This window comes from Lytechinus variegatus, chromosome 3, assembly GCF_018143015.1.
Source record: "Lytechinus variegatus isolate NC3 chromosome 3, Lvar_3.0, whole genome shotgun sequence".
Lineage (NCBI taxonomy): Eukaryota > Metazoa > Echinodermata > Echinoidea > Temnopleuroida > Toxopneustidae > Lytechinus > Lytechinus variegatus.
Window position 1 is genome coordinate 75,474,175 of NC_054742.1, and position 21,565 is coordinate 75,495,739.

The 21,565-nt window shown below is 36.5% G+C and overlaps 1 protein-coding gene across 1 annotated transcript in view; it reads left to right on the forward strand.

The window, feature by feature from the left end:
- The window catches only part of LOC121411936 (zinc finger protein GLI3-like), a 128,102-nt gene that overhangs the window by 4,809 nt on the left and 101,728 nt on the right, over positions 1-21,565 (forward strand). Inside the window, exons 2-4 of the mRNA XM_041604848.1 lie at positions 3,531-3,535; positions 13,117-13,125; positions 16,276-16,375. Coding sequence (XP_041460782.1) covers positions 16,278-16,375 — 98 coding nt within the window. The 5' untranslated portion in view covers positions 3,531-3,535; positions 13,117-13,125; positions 16,276-16,277. The remainder of the gene's footprint in view (positions 1-3,530; positions 3,536-13,116; positions 13,126-16,275; positions 16,376-21,565) is intronic.

The window sequence follows — 21,565 nt, forward strand, 5'->3', positions numbered from 1 at the left end:
TATCATGTCCATTAATATCACTTTAAAGTTCTAATTACCACCATCATCATCACTGATATCATCATCATCATTCATCTATTTCCAAACGTTCTCAAGTATCAATTTTATAGTTTATAAAATCCCAGTGATTCCTCGAATGCTCGAGCGCCCGATCAAGGTAGCCGTGCTAAAAGCCGGGGTAATAATAGCAGGGCATTCTGGAGAACAGTTTTCGGAACTGAAGTGGCTACCCTGGGTAAATATGCCGCTATTATTATTATTATTAAAAAAATGAAAGATAATGGTAATGATTATTATGGTGATGTTGGTAATCATGAACATTAGATCCGTTTTGTGAGATAATTTATGCGAATTTACACGATAATCGCTACTCGATGATGGTGAAAGAAATCTTTTAAATAGCACAACAGAAGTCGGGGCGGTAGTTACTGCATACACATACTTTAATACACTACATTATTACAAAAGATTCCCCATCGGGCGGGCCAACGGTCTTTTGAAGTAGGTTTATCTATTGAAATTACGACAATAATCACGGCAGCGGATATGGGGAATTCAAGACTGTGAGCTTCTAGCTCTCCCATTGTTTTTCTGTGGCGAACCCGCTGAGCATGCTATTGTCAATGATTCTCTACTATACGGGTGACTGATCTTGCTTATTCATGATAGGCCAGGGCAATGACCAAGAACAGTTCGATGAGTATCAATGCCAAGCAATCCTGAAAGGTCAATAATGTTCAATTCTCTTGATGGAGAAGGTTATATCATGGCCCTATTTGCTTTGCTTTTAGGCCAGTAAGTGTACTAACTAATAATAATAAATAATCACATTCCATCTATTTTAGAGCAATGACCTAATGCTAATATCACTCTACATATCTCCCTGCAGCTTACGGCCCCATAATTTATCTTCACCCGTGAATTACCGAATTTCAATTGAAGCTTAAATTATTGAACATAATGGCATCCTGGTATTGTAATGATGTAATCACTGCAAGTGCAATACAAATAAAAACATTAATTTAATTCTACTCACATTGATTTTACTTTAGAACAAACTCACCTCCCTCTTCTACTTCTGTTTCTCCGTCTTTCCCACCTTATCATTCATCTTGTTCTCATCCTTCACTCCCTTCTTCATCTACTCTTCTTACTCCTCCTTTTTTAAATCTTTTTTTCTTCTTCTTCATATCCTTTGTCGTATTTCATTATTCTTTTTTCTCCACCTCATCCTTTCCTGCAGCTTCTTTCTTTTCCTTCCTCCCCTTTTTCTACGTCTCCTCTCTTCTTGTTCTTCTGCCCACCTGCCCTTCTTATACGTCTCCTACTGCTTTTCCTTCGTCCTTCTTCTTTTTCTCTTGCGTCTCCTTTTTTTCTCTATCTTCCTTTTCCTCTCCGTATCCTTCCTCATCTCTCATTATTAATCTCATCCCTTTTTACTGCTCCTCCATTCTACATGTACGTCTGCTTCTCCTTGGTAATTCTTCTTCTCCTCCTTCTCCCACCCATCGATTTATGATGATAAAATTATAATGAAATAATAGAAATGTTAACGAAGGTAATACTTATAATAGAGAAATGAAGATGATTGCGATAGTAACAGCGGTGATGACGATATCGATAACTATGGGAGGATATAGACCATGTACAGCACAACGTATCAGGCGCAATTTCAAATATGATTACATGACGATTTCGAAACAAAATATTCATCATAAATCTAGACCTAGTAAATTAATATACACTTATCTTTGTAGAATAATGAAATCGCCGCTCAATATCGATAATTCTGAATTTCTGATGATCACTAAAACAGAAAAGCATACGTGGGACAGTGTATTATAACATTGCCTCGAAAAATACCTGACATTTGATGGAATTCTGTGCTTATATCGCTCATTTCTCAGCACTTTTACGACTTTCTTTCACAGGGCTATTTGGCAAATATTTTTCATTTATACAAACACTTCGTTGGTAAATTTCCTTGGATTCTGATCGAACAAATTTTCAGATCGTTACCACAGTTGGTATTATCTTCAATTCCGAACATTACGTTTAATACGTTAAACCAATTAAATAGAGTTATACTTTAGTCTGTTATATGTTGTTTTTATGTTGTACTCTCATAACCCCGAGAGGGGATCGATAGGGTGAATAAAATGTAAATCTAAATCAGGGGCGGATCCAGCCTCCGCCAATAGGGGGGGGGTGATTTTTTTTAACCATATTTTCCCCGATAAGTCGGCCGCCCAAGGTTGATATTTAATTATTTCTTTGAATTGGTTGTCCCAGTGGCGTAATGATTATTAAAGTTATTTAAAAAGTCTTCGTATCATCTTATTCACTCGCCTTCCTCCTTTTATGTTTTCCTCTTCTTTTTTCTCCTCTCTTTTTTTCTTTTCCCTTTTTTTGCTCCGCCAATAGGGGGGGGGCCCTTTGTAAATGTAAATCCAACCAAGAATCGGATCTATACAACATAATGTCTAAAGGTCAGGGGAGGATCCATGACAGGGGGAAAAAGGTTCCGCTTTTAGGGGGGGGGCACTCTTCTGTTTTGGCTGCATTTTGCATTACAAATTCTAATTGTGCCTCTCATAATGGAAGGGGGCAAGGGCGGCTCCCCCCCTAAATCCCCCAGTGATAGAAGGGTACAGGAAGTTTGAGGATGCTGATTCATTCATGGCATACAATTTTCGAAATAGACGACCACAATTTCGTAAATATCCAGTCCACGCGCATGCGTACTCTCATTCCGAAGACGCAAGTCATAAAATAATTTCACCCCCACCTGATCACGGTTTCTGCGAGGACACAACTCTGCTTTCTCATGAATATTGATTTCGATGCAGAGGCAGAATTCGGGAGAAACCCTCTCAAATTCCGAGTTTTTTCCACTCTTTCAACTGTATTTCCTCCATTTTTTTCACCCTTCCTCTTATTCCATCCCAATATTATTTTCTTATTTCTCTCTGTTTCTTCCTTTCTCTCCCTTTGACCTCTTAGTTTCTTTTTCCTCTTTTCACAATCCCTTTTGGTCCCGTTCCTTTAAAACATGGAGATAAAGAAAATTAAGAGACAATCCTGGGGAAATGGTTGCCCGTCAAAAATATAAAAAAAACTATTTAAAACAGTTTCTAATAAATCTTTGTAAATCTTTTATCTTTCTATGCCTAATAGCGCTAAGCTGTTCCGGTCATATTTATTTTATCATTCTATTTCCTTCTGTTTTTTTTTTTTGGGGGGGGGGGGCGTTCTCGACACCTGTTTGAGATGCGAGTAATAATTAATATTCCAAGTCGACGTGAATTCTACGAATGGCTTGGGCCTATACGAAACGAAAATATGTGGAATCTTATTTTCCCACCTAAAACATGAATTGACTGTCTTCCAATTGCAAGAAGAGAGGTTTTCATGGTTATTGCAGCAAATTCGAAAGATCAGTAACGATTTTTGACACATGCGTGATTTTTTTTAAAGCTACCGTGGCTTTATGAATGCACCCGATAGATGCGAACCACAGTTCAGAACAGTGACCCGAACTCTCGATCCGACAGTCAATATGAACATGATGAAGGCACACATTTGTTTTGGTCGTAGAGGGAGCTATTTAGAATAGATTCTTCGGCCTTTCGACAGAAATTAAGACTTGCAGGAAAGACGAACAAAAGAACGGTGGCATTAAAGGGCCTTTGATGGCGGCCGTTCCTTTGAAGACAAGGGAACGTTGGGCGGGAAAGCCGAAGCGAAAACCCGGATGCGGGAAGAACGATGAAGAACGGTGCATGGACTTTTGACAAGCTACCTTAGGTCCATGCTGAAACTATAACTCTCATAAGACTTCTGTTGATGATGCTTATACTAATAATATCCAATCAAGATTCGTTTATCACTGTCAATTATTGCTATGTTCATTTGTATTGTTCTATACTCGCCTATAGATAATGAAACTGCCCAGCACGAGCAGGAGAAATATTTTTAGTCATTCATAATGCTTTGATATTATGACTTTGTTCTTGTTATAATTCATTGCGATTTAAAATGTTTTGAAAGTAAAGCTTAATTGACAGGAAAGCAGATTTCTATTTTAAATAATGCACTGTGTATGCCTACAAAATGCGTATGTGAAAGAGAGAGGAAGGGGGGGGTTGTAGCTAGTATGCATGGTCGAAGGGAGAGAGCGAAAGGGGAGGGGTCGTGGCGTGGGCAATAACCAGGGAATGTTAAGATCGTACGTGTGTGTGTGTGTGTGGGATTTGTGAAGAAGTCAATATTCGAAGCGAATGCATATTTATAGACATGTCTATACTACTACTGGTGATGACGGCTGAATAATCTTTCTTTACATGTATATTTTGGCGATATTGAATTTTAAAAATATTTTCTTGTACCATGAGTGAGAAGATCGAGGTACGTGATTCAATAAATTGCATCAGTTTTTAAGATAACAGAAATTCACGAACAGATTATTAAAAAAAAAAAAAAAGAGTCAGAAAGATCTAATTCTTAATTTAATAGCCCATCCAGCGTAAACAACATGAATGATATTTGAGGTCACGAAACCAGCTGATTCGCATTGAAACAACAGGTTAACAGGTCACGCACATGGCACACATTCTATGGGCGGGATTTCGGGAAACACGTTTTCAAGCATGATGATTGGCTCAACCCCGAAAGTGAATAATATGTAGACCACGTGCCATCGGCTTTGGGGCGTCTCGTTGACATTCCAACTCATTTCATAAGTAATTAGGCTAACGACATTGTAAAGATAACTCTGTATAAAACACAATTCCGATATAAAACATATTGAGACATAAGTGAAATTGAAAAATTCATCCAACGATATTCAAATTATACTAGCAACTCATGTGGGCGTGAACAAATGACATACATGTCCTCTAAACGTTCACACATATCAACTTCAATAATTCGTACTTAAAATGCAGGGACCGCGGAAAGGTCTTGAAAGTGGGGCGGGGGGGGGGGGGCTGACCATGCAAAAAACACTATTAGGTGGTTCATTTTATGTCTTTGTACAGGGTTTTGGAAAAAAGGTGGGGTGGCTCACCGTGGCTGAGTCCCACCCAACCCCCCCCCCCCCCGTTTCCACGCCCCCTGAAATGAATATCTGTGATTGAATTGTCAATTTCACTTTGTTGTATAGTTCTATCGAAATCTATTGAATCACGTACCCCTTTCCAATCGCCATAAAGATTATGCAGCCACAATAACAGTAGACACATCCATAAATGATTTTTAATTTCATTCGCTCCGAACATTGACTTCTTCTCGCCCCCCCCCCCCACAAAGTCACAAACATCCCATCATTTTCATTTACATTACCCACGACCACCTCCCATTATTCTCTTTCTCCTTTGCACCGGACCTTTACACAAATTAATTTCAAATAATATTTTATGTTAATTCGTAATTGTTAAGCAATTGTACAACAAATACATGAAGCATCCACTGTGATGACTACAAACATTTCTCAGGACCGTGGCATGTGCGTTCTTTATTTAAATTGGCAGGAAAAGAGAAATAAAGAACTAAGCTTTTTCGATAAACCGGTATTAGTAATACCGTTCGGTATGAAAGTCATACCGGTATGGATACCGCCGTTGAAATTTCAATACCGAAATACCGTCATACCAAAAGTTGAAAATATACCGGTATTTTCTTCTGTATTGTCGTTTATGGGTATTTTTACAGTAAAATTAAGCCAAAACAATAAGTTCTTTGGCTCTCTCAACGTATTTAACGAAATCAGAATCCAATAATCTAACCTCGAAATGAATACATCGCCCCTTAACTACTGTCTGAGCTCCGTTAGCCGCTGCATAAGGCCTCGGCCCCACCGCTTCTGATACTGGGGTGCATGTCGGCTCAGCTCCATGCACTCGACACAGCTACAGTAAACAATGAAGTCGACCGAGACGGAGAGCATTTCATGAAGAGGTTTTTTCAGTGGTTTCAACAACAGATTTGCTTTCCGCCAATCACATGCGAGGGTTTCCTAGCTTGTAACATCCCTCTACACAAACAAAATCACTGACAAAACTCTTTTTGAAACACTCCCTAGCCTGCCTTTTGACCACGTGGTGTATTGCGGGCTTCAACAAAGTATCAACCTTGGCTTGGGGCGTTGACAGACAAACCACAGGGATTAACACTTTTTTATCTTTATGCAATGTTTTTTTTCTGGACTGCTCTTGACTTGTTTCTATTATGACAAGTTTACTTTTATACTATAAGCCTGCTACAAAAATCGTCTGACCCCCCCAAAAAAAAAAAATAAATAGATACATAAAGAAAAAAAATACATTTATGAATAAATAAATTAAATATGAAAATAAAAAAAGACAGAAAATGTTGATAACATTAACAGGAAAAAAATGTTACGCCATCCCTCTTTGTTTATTTTGATCTGTGAAGTGATCGTAAATGTAAGAAAGTGGCTGAGAATATTTGTGTGATTTGTGATGGGTGTTGTATCCTTTTTGTGCATGTGCGGTCATGAATAAAATAAAATAAACTATTGGATTGATTGTAATTTAAATTTATGATGGTCTCGTGGCGTGACATGATGTTGATCAACTAAAATTTGGCAAGTGTGAAAGATGAAATTGACAAAAAAAGAGGGGAAGATCGAGATTCGGAGAAGAGGAGGATGTTGATTGTTCGTGGTAAGAGAGGGGTTGTGATGGGGAGAGAATGGGCCAATGGGAAAGAGAGAGTGAAAAAATAAGGGGCTGGGGAGATAAAGAAAAACAAAAGCAAGAAAAAATTAGTGAAAAAGAGGCAGCCGGGGGATAAGAAGTTTAGGGGGGGGGTTACTTTTAGACAACATGGAGATTCACAAGAGGGGGGGGGGTTCAACACAATGGACATTTATAAGAAAAGTTATTTACAAGACATCAAAATTTGAGGTTAACAACCTTTGAACCTTCGACGAACACGATGTGAGTGGTAAACAAAAGGGGCGAATCTGAATGTGAATGAGTGGGGCCAGATCGGTGAAGGGAAAATCACGCATATATCCGTAACATTTTTAGCAGGGAATTTTGGTGCTTGGAAGTAGGGCATGTAAACACATTTAGCAAAGTAAGTAGCAGCGAGTTTGTGCGGTAGGCCTGGGACTTTCGGGTTTTTTTCTCTTCGGGTACCCGTGGCAGGTTTCGGGCGGGTACCCGGGTACCCGAAAATCATGTCGCTCAAATATGACTGGTGGAAAAACCCCATTGGTGACGTCATCAAGCCAATGCGATGCAAGCCAATTTATGAATGAAAATATAGTAAGCATGCGCATTGCAAGCCTCCCGTGCGCCACGCATTATCGAAACAAGTCTGCAATACTCTGTCACCTCGTACCAAAATCGACCTAGAATTCCACTTTTCTATATTTTATATGAATTATGAAAGGTATTCTCAGAGGATCTATTTTCTCACCGATAGCGCACAGGTAAGCAAATTTTTATTACTTCTTGCTTTTCCGTCAAAATCGTACGAAGTAGCGTTGATATTACATCGTGTTCGTGAGTTTGTAGAATCTATCGCTACGTGAACAAAGTCAATTGATTTCCGGGTTTCGGAGCGTCAAATGCGCCAGCCAATCACGATCGTGTTACCATTTTCGGTTTATGATGGACTGAAAATGGTATCAAGAACGTGATTGGCTGGCGCCTCGTATGCTCCGAAACCCGGAAATCAATTGACTTTGTTCACGTAGCGATAGATTCTACAAACTCACAAACACGATGCAACATCGACGCTACTTCGTAAGATTTTGACGGAAAAGCAAGAAGTAATAAAAGTTTGCTTACCTGTGCGCTATCAGTGAGAAAATAGATCCTCTGAGAATACCTTTCATAATTCATATGAAATAAAGGAAAGTGGAATTCTAGGTCGATTTTGGTACGAGGTGAAAGAGTATTGCAGACTTGTTTGGACGGAATACTGCGTGGGCTTGCAATGCGCATACTTACTATATTTTCATTCATAAATTGGCTTGCGTCGCAGTGGCTGGATGACGTCACTGCGCTGCAAAAGAAACATGGCGACGATTGAACGATCTCAGTCACATCATCACTTGAAAAACTAGTTATTTTGAGGGTAATTGGTGAGATTCAAAATGAGACTTGTGTACTTTTGTGATGAGTTTACAATCATGTCTTACACTACGCAATACAAATCAAATGTACGTTATACTGGTGAGCAATTTTCGGGTATCGGGTATTGATTTTTCTACCCGGGTACCCGAGGCTTCCGGGCGGGACCCGGGTACCCGGGTTTTAGTCCCAGCCCTATTGTGCGGTGTAGCATTTGGCAACTTGACTTATTGATTTCGTACCATGTGCTTGCTGAGATAATTTTGCACACATGCACAGGTATTTCACAGCTCTCGTTGGGGAGAGAGCATGATCGTATAACTTTTGGTAAAGAAAGAGAAAGTTTTTGTCAATGAGAATGGACCATGCTTAGCATTCCTCAGCTGACCACAAGCATCCCCTCTTTATCCGAGGCCATATCAGGGCTAAACAGACATTGGACACTGTTTGCACAATAAATTGGGAATTTACTCGGTATTAGTCGGTATACCGGTATTGAAGCTATTAGTAATACCGGTATTGAAAATATCATTACCGAAAAAGCTTATAAAGAACAATACAAATGAAAATACACCGTAGGTGTAACTCACATTCAAATAAAAAATTAGTTGTAATGTACTAAAAAGTGTGAATAATATGTATAAAGATTATTGCTTATGAAAATTATAACAGATTCAATGAAAATCTGGAAATAAAAAAAAAACATTCAAATTAAATCAGTTTTGGATCCCATCTAATTTTGGAAGACTCGGATCCCCACGGATCAAGCAATTTGATGCCATGTGCAATTGTGGCTGTGGTGAGCGTGAATGCAGTGACACAGAACTTGGTAGATACACCGTCGCGAAACTAATAAAAACTTTCATAAGATCGATGCAGAGATCAAGACATTGGAAATTAGGGAGTAAAATCGGAATATAAATGTGAATAAATCATTTTGCTGTAAGTAAATGAGTTGGACATTATATCAATCCATTCCATTATCAACGTGATCTTTTAATAATTTTCTCAATTCGCTAGATATCTCTACCTCAGTGTCATTAGAAATGCATTCATGTGCCGGTAGGTGGTGTGGTAAATGTAGCTATGAGGCCTGGGACGAGATGAAACTAAATTTCGATCAAATTTTTATATTATTTTGACACACTTTACTTTTGACAAAATAAGTGACAATATCAACTGAAATTCAAGACATCTAAATGACATTGCCCAACCCAGTAACCAATGGTACCTCTCTCTCCTCACTTTTTTGAGCGTATTTACTACCATTTCACACAAGTAAATAATGTGAGCAATGCGAGGTAAACATCTTGGGCCTCGAGTCGAGTTCAAATCGTAGGTCCGTGCTCTGAGTGAGTCAAAGAAATCCCGGGAAGAAATCGTAGACGAAATAATCGACAAGTTTATTTTAGGATCTGAAAACCAAATTTTTTTTTTTTAATATATTCATTTTTTTGTGTAGATCTAGGCATGTTTTACAGTTGTCGGCCACAGTTGTCGGGGAAGTTCACGGTTGTCGGATTTGCTCTGAAAATTTTCAGGGTTGTCGGCGCCCGACAAGCGTGATGCGTGGTAGCGAGAACGTTGCATACATCTGTCTTTTCCAAGTCGATAATAAAGTCAAACTGGTTTTGTAAAGTAGCGGGAATGCAGTTTTGCCACTTCGGGGTCTCCAAAAGATATATATTTTAACAAAGGTAAAATATGGATTGAGGTGGGTGTACATTCGTCATGATTCATTACAGGACAAGTCTACCCCAACAAAAACTTGATTCGAATAAAAAGAGAAAAATTCAACAAACATAACTAAAAATTTCATCAAAATTGGATGTAAAATAAGAAAGTTATGGCATTTTAAAGTTTCGCTTACTTTCAACAAAGTAGTTATATGAATGAGCCAGGTACATCCAAATGAGAGAGTTGATGACATCACTCACTATTTCTTTTGTATTTTATTATATAAAATATGAAATATTTTAATTTTCTCATCATAGTCATGTGAGATGAAGTTTCATTCCTCCCTGAACATGTGGAATTCCATTATTTTAACATTTTGTGCTTCAGGCAAGGAGGTCCTAATCATCGAATTTGTAAAAAAAAATTGAAATATTGTGTAATTCAAACAATAAAAAACAAAAGAAATAGTGAGTGAGTGACATCATTGACTCTCTCATTTCGATGTAACTGGCTCGTTCATATAACTTTTTTGTTAAAAATAAGCGATACTTTGAAATGTCATAACTTTCTTATTTTACATCCGATTTTGATGAAATTTTCAGCATTGTGCTTGTCTGATTTTTCTCTATTGATTCAAATCAACATTCTTCTGAGGTGGACTTGACCTTTAAAGCAGTAACCTGCAAAGCAATGTCTCCTGTAAATTTTCCAAGAGAAATAAAATAAATTAGAAACAAAACAAAATTAATGTTTTACCTAAACCGAAATGCATTTTGCCCGTAAATACCATAGATTACGGTGTGGCAGACACACCAACAAAAGCGATACGTGAAGCCGATGGAAGCTATTGTGTTGAGATTGTGTTATCTCGAATGACATAACATTGATCGCTTTATTGTCCGATTCGTGAGTGTGACTGTGACATAGAGGTTGTTTTGGTCTCGTTTTAGCGCAATATCACGTCATACATTTTGACATATTTACCTTCTTTCTAATCAAATTAAGACACTAATACTGTCATGAATCACATCAATGTTTTTGCTAATATACTAGTATTCTCTTTCATGTAGAATGTTGACATTGTGTATTAATTGCTATTATTTATAAAACAGTTCAGGATTCATGAAAAAGATACTCTGTTATAATTCATGTAAATTAGGTAATGATAAACAGGATATCCTAATCATTTTATGTCATTATTCTTCCCTTTCGTACCCTAAGTCTTTATTTCCAATTTTAGGGCAATTCTGGTTAAATATGTATTCTTAAATACTTGTTTTCACTATATCGACCTAATATGCAAATTTATGCAAATTACAAGCTTATTTGCATAGATACAGCGTATCTGTTTGGGTGAATCTTTTTCTTTTGACTCAAGGAACATTTGTGCCAAGTGGGACATTTGTACTAAAAAATGCAGCGTTCACCACTTTTTTTGCAGTGAACAAGTCTACTACCTGGTAAGTTCTTAACCTAAATGAACAAAAGGAGGGGCGAAAACAGAAAAAAGGCAAGGGGGGGGTGTGGGCAAGAGAGGTGACAAAACAAGGTCCCTTTCAGGGATTATTAATGATAATAATAACTCGGGTAATTAACAAACAGGGCCAACTTCTTAAACACGTGTCCGAAAACAAAATTGACAAGCCCAAGTGAGGAAAAAATCCAAATTTTTTTAAATAAATTACACGAGACAAGACATTAATTAATTAAAAACAGAAAACGTCTTAGTCCAAGAGGAAGAGCAGGATCAGCTAAGAGAAAAAAAAGCACAAGGTTTTTTTTTACAAGAAGTTGAAAAAGAAACGACTAATAGGAGCTGATCTGAAAGGATGAAGTAAAAACTTACTTTCCTTTAACTTGAAAGCGGAATACTCATTAGCGAGAACAAAGAACGCTTATTAAAAGAACAGGAAGGCTTCCCAAGATGATTAGTCTAAAAAAAAAAATTCAATACAAAATATAATTCATTATAATTAATTAATTAGAAGAACAAGAGATTGATTGAAAAACAAAGGGAACAATCAACCAATTCAAAACAAGAACAACAACAAAGTTGAAAACAAGTTTGAGAACAAAGGACGATGCTCCTACCTGTCTAACGTAGCCGAAGCTGTGGAGAGGGGAATAAAATCAATTCAAGACGAGGCGAAAGGAGCAAGTCAAGAATTATAACAAATCATAAATAATAAAGAAAGCATCGGACCAATGCCCACGGCATGCAGGAGCTCTAGCGCAGAGCTGCGGGAGGGGAAGCGGAGGCAACCCGTCTGTGAGAAAATTAATTTGACGGTTCAGAACTCACAATGTTTATTGGAAGAAAACATGAAAAAGTAACACGAAGGCTCCGCGCAGAGAGATAGAAAAGGAAATCAATCTAAGGCCGAAATGCGAAAGATTGATAAAGGATGAAATGCAAAGATAAATATGCCAAAATGAGACTGAATCAATGCAAAATGGGAGTGTACTTAGCTATTGTCTGATCACGCTGGCAGGCAAAATTAAAAGTGGGAAAGGACGCCAATTTGCGGGATGATCTTGGGATAGTGCTTGCATAGAGAGATGCAGCGCGAACGCAGGAAAAATTGTGTACTTTTGTTTGGCGTGCAAGTTAATCTTAATTAAGTAGCAAATCAATTTAATATATCTCAGTTATTGACAGTAAATTCAATATTTTCCATGGGTTTGAGTTTTTTCCCCAACTTTTTAGCCCTCCAAAGGCCTTATATTAATTCAAATAATATCAAAATATACAAGAGGAAACATTACACAATCAAGAAACAAAGTCAGACAATAATAATACTTAAACATTTCTAAAGTAAATAAATAATGAAGTTACATCCATTTAGTATTCAATTTGTTAAATAAACCAGATATGGTCAATTCCAGCGTAACGGACATGACGTTCAGACAAATTTTTGTAATTCAAAGGTTTATACAATAGAATTAGCAGTGTTTTGATAATTGTTACTAAGCTTATCAGACACATTTAAGTATCAGTTACATACACACAAAATTTCAAATCGTTACGTTGAACAGTTGTGGAGAAATTGCACTCTTTGTGAGCGTAACGGACATGACACGAAATGGACGGAGCATTTTTACCTCCTATTGCTTATCAAAATTCCTGTGAATTCTTAGATTGCATGCACCTGACATTGGTGCTAATTTAACCTTAATATCATACTCTATCCATAATATGGTGTTTAACAACAGTTTTGCAGTGCATTCTGTATTCATAGATCAAAATGTAGCGTAACGGACATGACACACGAAGTGTAACGGACATGACAGTTTCGTCCACTTTTTGTAAGCGAATATAATTATTTTATTACAAGATATGGTACAAGTCTAATTGTTTACATGTTAAGGCTAGAGGTTAGAGACACACATCATAACTAGTAATCTGTAATATCTCCCATTATTTTGCAATTTAAGAGGGGGGCTTTTCATACAATATTTATAAAACAAAAAAATAGTTAGAAAAATTTCTTTTACACCTGTTAACAACAGTTAATGAGTATTTTCCAGTTAATACCATCTGCCACACCTAATTAAAGGAGAAAAAGTTGACAGTAAAGATTATTTTTTATTCATGGCTTAATATTTGATAATATACTAGCGTAACGGACATGACACCCTTACGAGGTGAACTTCATCAGCACTTCTTAGTTTCAAAATGAAAGAAATATGAAGAATGAATTTAATTATGTAACAGCAAAGTACCTTTACTAACATTCTTAAGAAAAATATGTAGATATTATTAGCAGGTATCATTAATTTAATAGCTATAGCCTACATGATAATTTCATATAAAATACAATGTTTATTGTACCACTACGACACACTGAGAAGTCCAAATCTCATTTTTTGTGAGAAGAAAACAAAATGAACCAGACCTGTATAAATCCAAGATGAACATATTATGAAATGTATTTATGATAAAGAATATGTACTAGTATTAATGTCAGTTTTAAGATTTAAAAAAATGACATTACTATTTTGAAATTTAATAGCCATACCTGGAAACCAGTCGTTCATTACTGAGTATGTATGAGTTGAAAGGTAATCGGAATGTTTGTAAATTGCTTCTGAGAATTTTTTTCATTCAAAATAAATATCCTGAGTATAAATCATCCTTTCATTAAATCTTGAATGTTCTAAATCTTACGATCTTGCTTGCTGACAAATGTGGCTGTATCTAAATTTGTTGCATTGACCGCACTGCTATGAAGATACATCATTCAAATCGTGATTTTGGCTGACCAAACTACTATGATGAAATAATTTAATTGATCGCGCCCCATTCCTTCCACAGCCCCTTTGCTTTGTGATATTGCAAAGTGCCACTGTAGATTCATGGATTCATAGAGCTACATCATGTAACAGATATCTGAATCAATACAAACTTGTTTTTAAATGTGAGCCCGTGCCATCACTGAAGAAGTACAGGTTGGTGAAAGTCAGATACTTTGAAGCAATATCATCAATGATCTCATGAATTCACAAGTTGGAGTTTTATCATGCTCCAAACTGTCAGTGCAAAAAGATAATCAATTGCATTGTTCAAACACAAATGATGCAGATTGTGATCTGAGTATGTTGCCAGATCTAGCTGCATCATATTATGTGGCATACCGTTAATTCTCAGAAAAATCTACCTGAACAAGAGCTGAACTTCCATCATTCTCGAACTTCTGGAAATAGCTGAATGACATGTAGATTCTAGGAGTAATTACATCCAGCTATCCTCAAGCAATTGAGACTGACCGCAGTCTGTGACACTGAGCCTAATATTTTGTTTTTGTGAATGCTGCCTTTTGTCATATAAAAGGCGTCATGTCCGTTCCGCAAATTGTCATGTCCGTTACGCCATTTTTATGAAAATGGGAAATGGTAAGGGAAAATGATTGCTACACATGGTAGGGGGTTTAATTCTAACATAGAATCTGAATCTGCAGTACCTTCAGACAAATTTCCTGTAAGCTGTGAAAACTTTGAGTGAAAAACGTAACGGACATGACACTGATTATGGTAAAGAAATCACACAAGTCTAGAGACAGATTTCTCTAAAATTGATGAATGGCATAATATTTAACGATGATTTTCTGTCGATTTAAACATTAATCAACTATTCAAAAGTTAAAAGAGACCTCTGTGACCTCGTTTGCTTTTAGTAGAGACGGGAAAGATGAAATGTTTAAAAATAGCCACATTTTTTACTTTTTGCAATTTACTATTCTATTTTTTTGATGATGGAAAAAACTACAAAATTTTATCAATATTTTGAATTTTCTATTGGAAATTGAGACTTTATAGATTACTTTTTAAGAAAATTTGACTGCTTAAGTGAAATCCAAAACTTCATTTTTTCTCTAAAGTGAACATTTTCCATGGAATTGCCCATATAGAACTAATGTATCTCTCGTCTTCATAATATTGCATCATTTTTTTTCTTTGTAAACACTTGTCTTTTACTGGTCTTTGAAAAAATAAATGCTGTTTCATCATACATACCAAACAATTCAATGCATCATTTCTTTTCTCATCAAAACCAAAGGTTACATTTTTCAAACTCAACTTAAGGTGTGCCTGAGAACATTCATTAATCCAATTTTCTGTTTTCTTCCAAATTTCTTTACTTCATAAAAAATTGTACAGTATCTTCCAACTCCATATTACAGAATGAATATTTTTAATGATTAACAATCTTCATCTTATATAATTGTTCGTTCAGAAATGATATTCTATTTAATATCTTAAAGCAAAATCTGAAGTAAAACGAAATAACATGTGGTATTTTTCAGTTTTTATAGTATCAGGATGGTCATCTAGATATCGATCCCATTTTGAACATATTAAATAGACACATTTTGTTTTTCCAAGCAAAGTTTTATGAATATATTGACGTCCTTTCGGTCATGTACTAATGTTTTAATATGTGAAGGTATCAAAGGATTTTTTATATTTTTTCACAAGTTTCGACATTTACTTGATATCAACACTTTATTGTTTGCTTATAGAAAAATAAGACAAATAATTTACCTTAAAACAAAATTTTTGTTCACATTTATTTTGAGTAAGTAAATTTCCTTTATCATCAATCAGGTCATTGATAAATCTAATCCCATTTTCATACAGTGAATGAAAAAATACAGACTTATAAATTCCCTATTTGAATAGCATTTTTTTCTCCACACTTTCTTTATTCTAGACATGCCTCCCTTCACATTGAATCCATGTTTGTCTAGCAAATCAAATGAATATATCCAAATTATTGACAGTAAATTATGAAAATACTTGATGTTATTAACATTATTTTCTTATTTACTTTTTAATTTTTTTTTATGCCAACATAATTCGTCTCATTTTGCATTGCTGTATGGAGTGTACAAATAATTCTTGTAGACACTTTATATACTATTGTTTTCCCCATTGCCTTTATGCCCTATTCGCACAATTTTGATTATTTCCTTTTCTTTCTATGAATCAGGTATGGATGGTTGCATAGGGTATCATCCACCTATCCCTGTCAATTCTAGAACACATGAGGGCAGGTATCACTTCGACCACATGCATCATCCTCTACACGGGTACGTACTAGTTCAAATCTAATATCTCTCCAAAATGATATGAAATAGGCCAAACATGAAATGAAATAGGCCAAACATGAAATGCCATAACGTCCTGTAATTTTATTCTTTGTGTAATTCCAGTTTATTATTTGCCTGTAGTACCAGTAACCATCAAGCAAAGAATACAGTTTTCTGTAATCATTCATTCATGAACTCTAGGAATTAAAATATCTCACAGTTAAACTCCATTTTGCCATTTAAGGATGTTCCACAGTTAAAATGAAATCCATGTCATTTTCACCGAATTTTACAGTTACTTTAGCATCTGAATATTTAGGATTATAACATGGGTTCATGTGCTTGATTTTTGTCTTGTCTAATAGCAGAGCAAGACTATGGGTGCCACTTTTTTTATGGCGGCTTCAACGGCAGCGCCGTCAACATTGAAATCTTAACCAAGGTTAAGTTTTTTAAGTAACTCATCATAACTTAAAAAAATATATAGACCTAGATCATGAAACTTTGACATAAATCAGGTATTACTGAACATCCTGCCAGAGTTCAGGTCACATGACCAGGGTCAAAGTCATTTAGGATAATGAACTTAGACCATGTTGGGGAATCAATATCGAAATCTTAACCAAGAAGACCTGCTCATCTCTCGTAAGTGTGAGAGAGGTGGTCCTGGCAGTGATACCAGGATAAGATAATTCCTGTGTAACAGAACAAGATTACCACTTGATAATCTTAAAAATCATCATCAACATACTTGCCAACCATCCCGATTCTGGCGGAATCATCCTAATTTTTTATTGCCAATTCTGCATTACGACTATCAACCCCATAATTCAGATTTTCATTAATTTTTACATTGATAATATTGAAAAAGCAGCTGGAGTAAAGGTTAGACCAAACTGAAGCTTGCGGACACCTGGATATCGCAATATCCCAAATAGCATTATTTTTCCACCAACTGAACACACTCTTGTACATAGTTTTTTGTCTCACCTGCATAGCAGAGTGAGACTATAGGCGCCACTTTTCCGACGGCGGCGGCGTCAACATCAAATCTTAACCTGAGGTTAAGTTTTTGAAATGTCAATATATGGACCTAGTTCATGAAACTTGGACATAAGGTTAATCAATTATCACTGAACGTCCTGCCTAAGTTTTATGTCACATGACCAAGGTCAAAGGTCATTTAGGGTCAATGAATTTTGGCCGAATGGGGGTATCTGTTGAATTCCCATCATAACTTTGAATGTTTATGGATCTGATTCATGAAACATGGACATAATAGTAATCAAGCATCACTGAACATCCTGTGCGAGTTTCAAGTCACATGATCAAGGTCAAAGGTCATGTAAGGTCAATGAACTTTGGCCATGTTGGGTTTTTTTGTTGAATAACCATATCTCTGTAAGTTTATTGGTCTAGTTCATAAAAAGTGGACATAGAGTAACCATGTATCACTGAACATCTTGTGCGAGTTAGAGTAGTTTTCAAAGTCAGCACTGCTGCTATTGAACCTTGTGATGCAGGTGAGACGGCCAGAGGCATTCCACTTGTTTACTTTGCCTTTCTCACATGGCGCGCACATTGCATAAGCGTGTGCAAACACAGCTAGAGCGACAACACGTGCAAATAATGGTGCGACGTATACCGCGCTGCATGCATATTACGTGTGCAAACATTAGTCCTGCTCAACGATTGTCGGACTAATGCTAATGGCCAAAGGATATACTAGTTTTTCCTTGGGAATTTTAAAGCCAAAAGTACAAATTTAGTGTGTGGAAAGTGGATACCGTCGCCAATGCATCGTTTGGATTGTGAATGTGACTGTGATTCCGATCGTTATACAGACAGTGCAGTGGGGAGTACAACACAATGACAGAGATAAGCAGCAAGCTCCAGCACGCTCCCCGGGCCGGAGCTCCCTGGCCTGGGTTATGACAGTGAGCAAGTACCATATCGGTGCATTTGCAATAAAGTTCATGTGTATTACATGTGCATTTAGACTGTCAAAATGAGTAAACCCCAAATTAATCCGAAATAAAAGGAGTATTTGAGAAATATCCAGTTATTTCACTTTCAATCTCATCCAAATTTTCATTTAGGATGTATCCACAGTACAGTACAATATAATGGAAATAGATCTGTATGTTTTTAAGTTTGAAAATTTTGTACAATTTCATGAAATGAATCCTGTTGATTTTCCTGTTTCATGCTTCATTACTCTGGGACAAAAGTAAGATTTTTTCTTCTCTGTGGACAGGTAAAAAGGCACTTGAAAAGTGAACGAAAACCCCCATTTCACGTTCTAAAATTCCAAAAATTTCTAACCGTGGCAGGGGGGTATACGTCACACCCTTCCCCCACAAAATGTCACACGCTCGTTACTCTGAAAAATGGATTCCTCTTTTTTTCTTCTAAAGTTGGCAAGTATGCATCAAGATCGATACTCAAAGCTCTATCATCATCATATCAGCCCACTGCAGGGTGAAGGCCTCCTCAAGTTGGTGCCAAAGGTGCTTGTCTTGTGCTGATGCAATCCAATTTATGCCAATGAATTTTGTGAGCTCATCACTCCATCTCAATTTTTGTGTACCCCGATTTCGTGATCCTAGCCATGGTCTCCATTCTGTGATGCATTTGGTCCACCTATTATCATGTGATCTTGCAACTCTATGGCGTAGCTTTATTCTTATAAACAATATAATTGTGTCTCATGTACTCCCTTAGACTGAAAGATCAGTCTATTTCATCCCCTCCGTCAATAGACCGATGACGGCCATAGGACTCATAATGCGGAGGTTTACCCGTCGCAGCATCTATGGGGAAAAGGGTGTGCTACAAGGATCTCACCCTCTTCAATTTCAAGCAAATTACTTCCAATGGTTGACAAAGGCCACAAGAATTGAAATTGATTATTTTATTGTCTCGCCCACCAGAGGTGAAGGCGAGACTTATGACACCTAACTCAGCAACCGTAAGTCACTTTTCAACCAAACTTGGATGACAGATGGACTTGGGAAACCTGCATGTAATGCTGCAGTCAGAGGTCACATGGTATGGTCAAAGGTTATTTTCAGGTCAATGTTAAAGTTTATATTTGTATGCAAGACTCTCTTATGACACCTAACTCTGCAACCGTAAGTCACTTTTCAACCAAACTTGGATTGTAGATGTACTGAGGGGACCTACATGTTATGCTGCAGTCAGAGGTCACATGTTAAGGTCAAAGATCATTTTCAGGTCAACGTTAAAGTTTACATGCAAGACTCTTTTGACAGATAACTCTGCAACCGTCAATTACTTTTCAATCAAACTCAGATGGTTGATGAACTTAAGGGACTTGCATGTTATTATGCAGTCGGAGGTCCCATGGTAAGGTCAAAATCATTTTCAGGTCAATGTTACAGTTTACGTGCAGGACTCTCTTATGACACATTCACAACCGCAAGTCACTTTTCACCCAAACTGTGGTTGTAGATGAACTTAGGAGATCTGCATGTTATGTTTTTGTTGCAGGTCACATAATAAGAATGAAGGTCATTTTCAGGTCAACGTTAAAGTCAACGTGCAATAATCTTTAATGTCACATAACTCGGCAACTGTGAGTCAATTTTCAACCAAACTTAGATGGGAAATGTACTTAGGTGACCTGCATGGTATGTTTTAGTCGCAGGTCACTTGGTAAGGTCAAAGGTCATTTTCTGGTCAATGTTAAAGTTAACATGCAGAACTCTTATATTACACATAACTCCGCAACTGTGGGTCAATTTTCAACCAAACTTGGATGGTAGATGTACTTAGGGGACCTGCATGTTATGCTTCAGTCGGAGGTCTCGTGGTAAGGTCAAAGGTCATTTTGAGGTTAATGTTGTGACACATAACTCTGCAACTGTTATAAAGTCACTTTTGTACCAAACTTGGGTTGTAGGTGTACTTAGGAGACGTGTATATTATAGTGTTCGGATGTCATATGGTAAGGTCAAAGTTAATTTTGACGTCAACATTAATGTTAACGTTGTTATGATACTGCAACAAATAATGGAAATTTAGTTTTGAATTTGATATTTTTTTATTACAGGAAATGATCAATCATACGCTAAACAAAAAATAAATAATGATCTTACATCTTTTGGAGAGTTACATGTGCAATCCAAAGTGATAATAGTCCTGTATTAAATCCAGATAAAATCAAGTTGGTTGGCGAAGATTCCTTAAAGGTCAAGTCGACCTCAGAAAAATGTTGATTTGAATCAATAGAGAAAAATCAGACAAGCACAATGCTGAAATTTTCATCAAAATCGGATGTAAAATAAGAAAGTTATGACATTTCAAAGTTTCACTTATTTTCAACAAAATAGTTATATGAACGAGCCAGTTACATCCAAATGAGAGAGTTTATGATGTCACTCACTATTTCTTTTGTTTTTTATTGTTTGAGTTACACAATATTTCAATTTTTACGAATTTGATGATTAGGATCTCCTTGCCTGAAGCACAAAATGTTAAAATAATTGAATTCCACGTGTTCAGGGAGGAATGAAACTTCAATTCACATGACAATGATGAGAAAATGAAAATATTTCATATTTCATATAATAAAATACAACTGAAATAGTGAGTGAGTGATGTCATCAACTCTCTCATTTGGATGTAACTGGCTCGTTCATCTAACTATTTCGTTGAAAATAAGCGAAACTTTAAAATGCCGTAACTTTTTTATTTTACATCCAGTTTTGATGAAATTTTCAGTGTTATACTTGTTGAATTTTCTCTTTTTATTCAAATCAAGTTTATGTTGAGGTGGACTTATCCTTTGAATTAAAGTTCACAATTATGGCGATGATGAAATTGATGTTGAAGCACAATAACAAGAATCACTGTAACAAGTTGAAATGTCTGTGAAGACGATGTCGATGATGATTAACAGTCAATTTCAGCAATCCATGGGTTGAAAAGCGTTCATTAAAACGGGTTGATTATCTAGAGAGCTTCTCTCCCAGAGAATTTCTCACTCAAATTAACTGCAAGCACTTCATTGATGACATGCAAACAATTCCACTGAAGATAAATGTTGTATTCCAGTTGGAAATAAACAGTGCTCTGACATAAAGTTTGGTGTATTGATCTGATCTGATGTGATGAAGAAACTGCCATCTTAATTCTTATATAAATTTCCACTATTCTGGAAGCTTC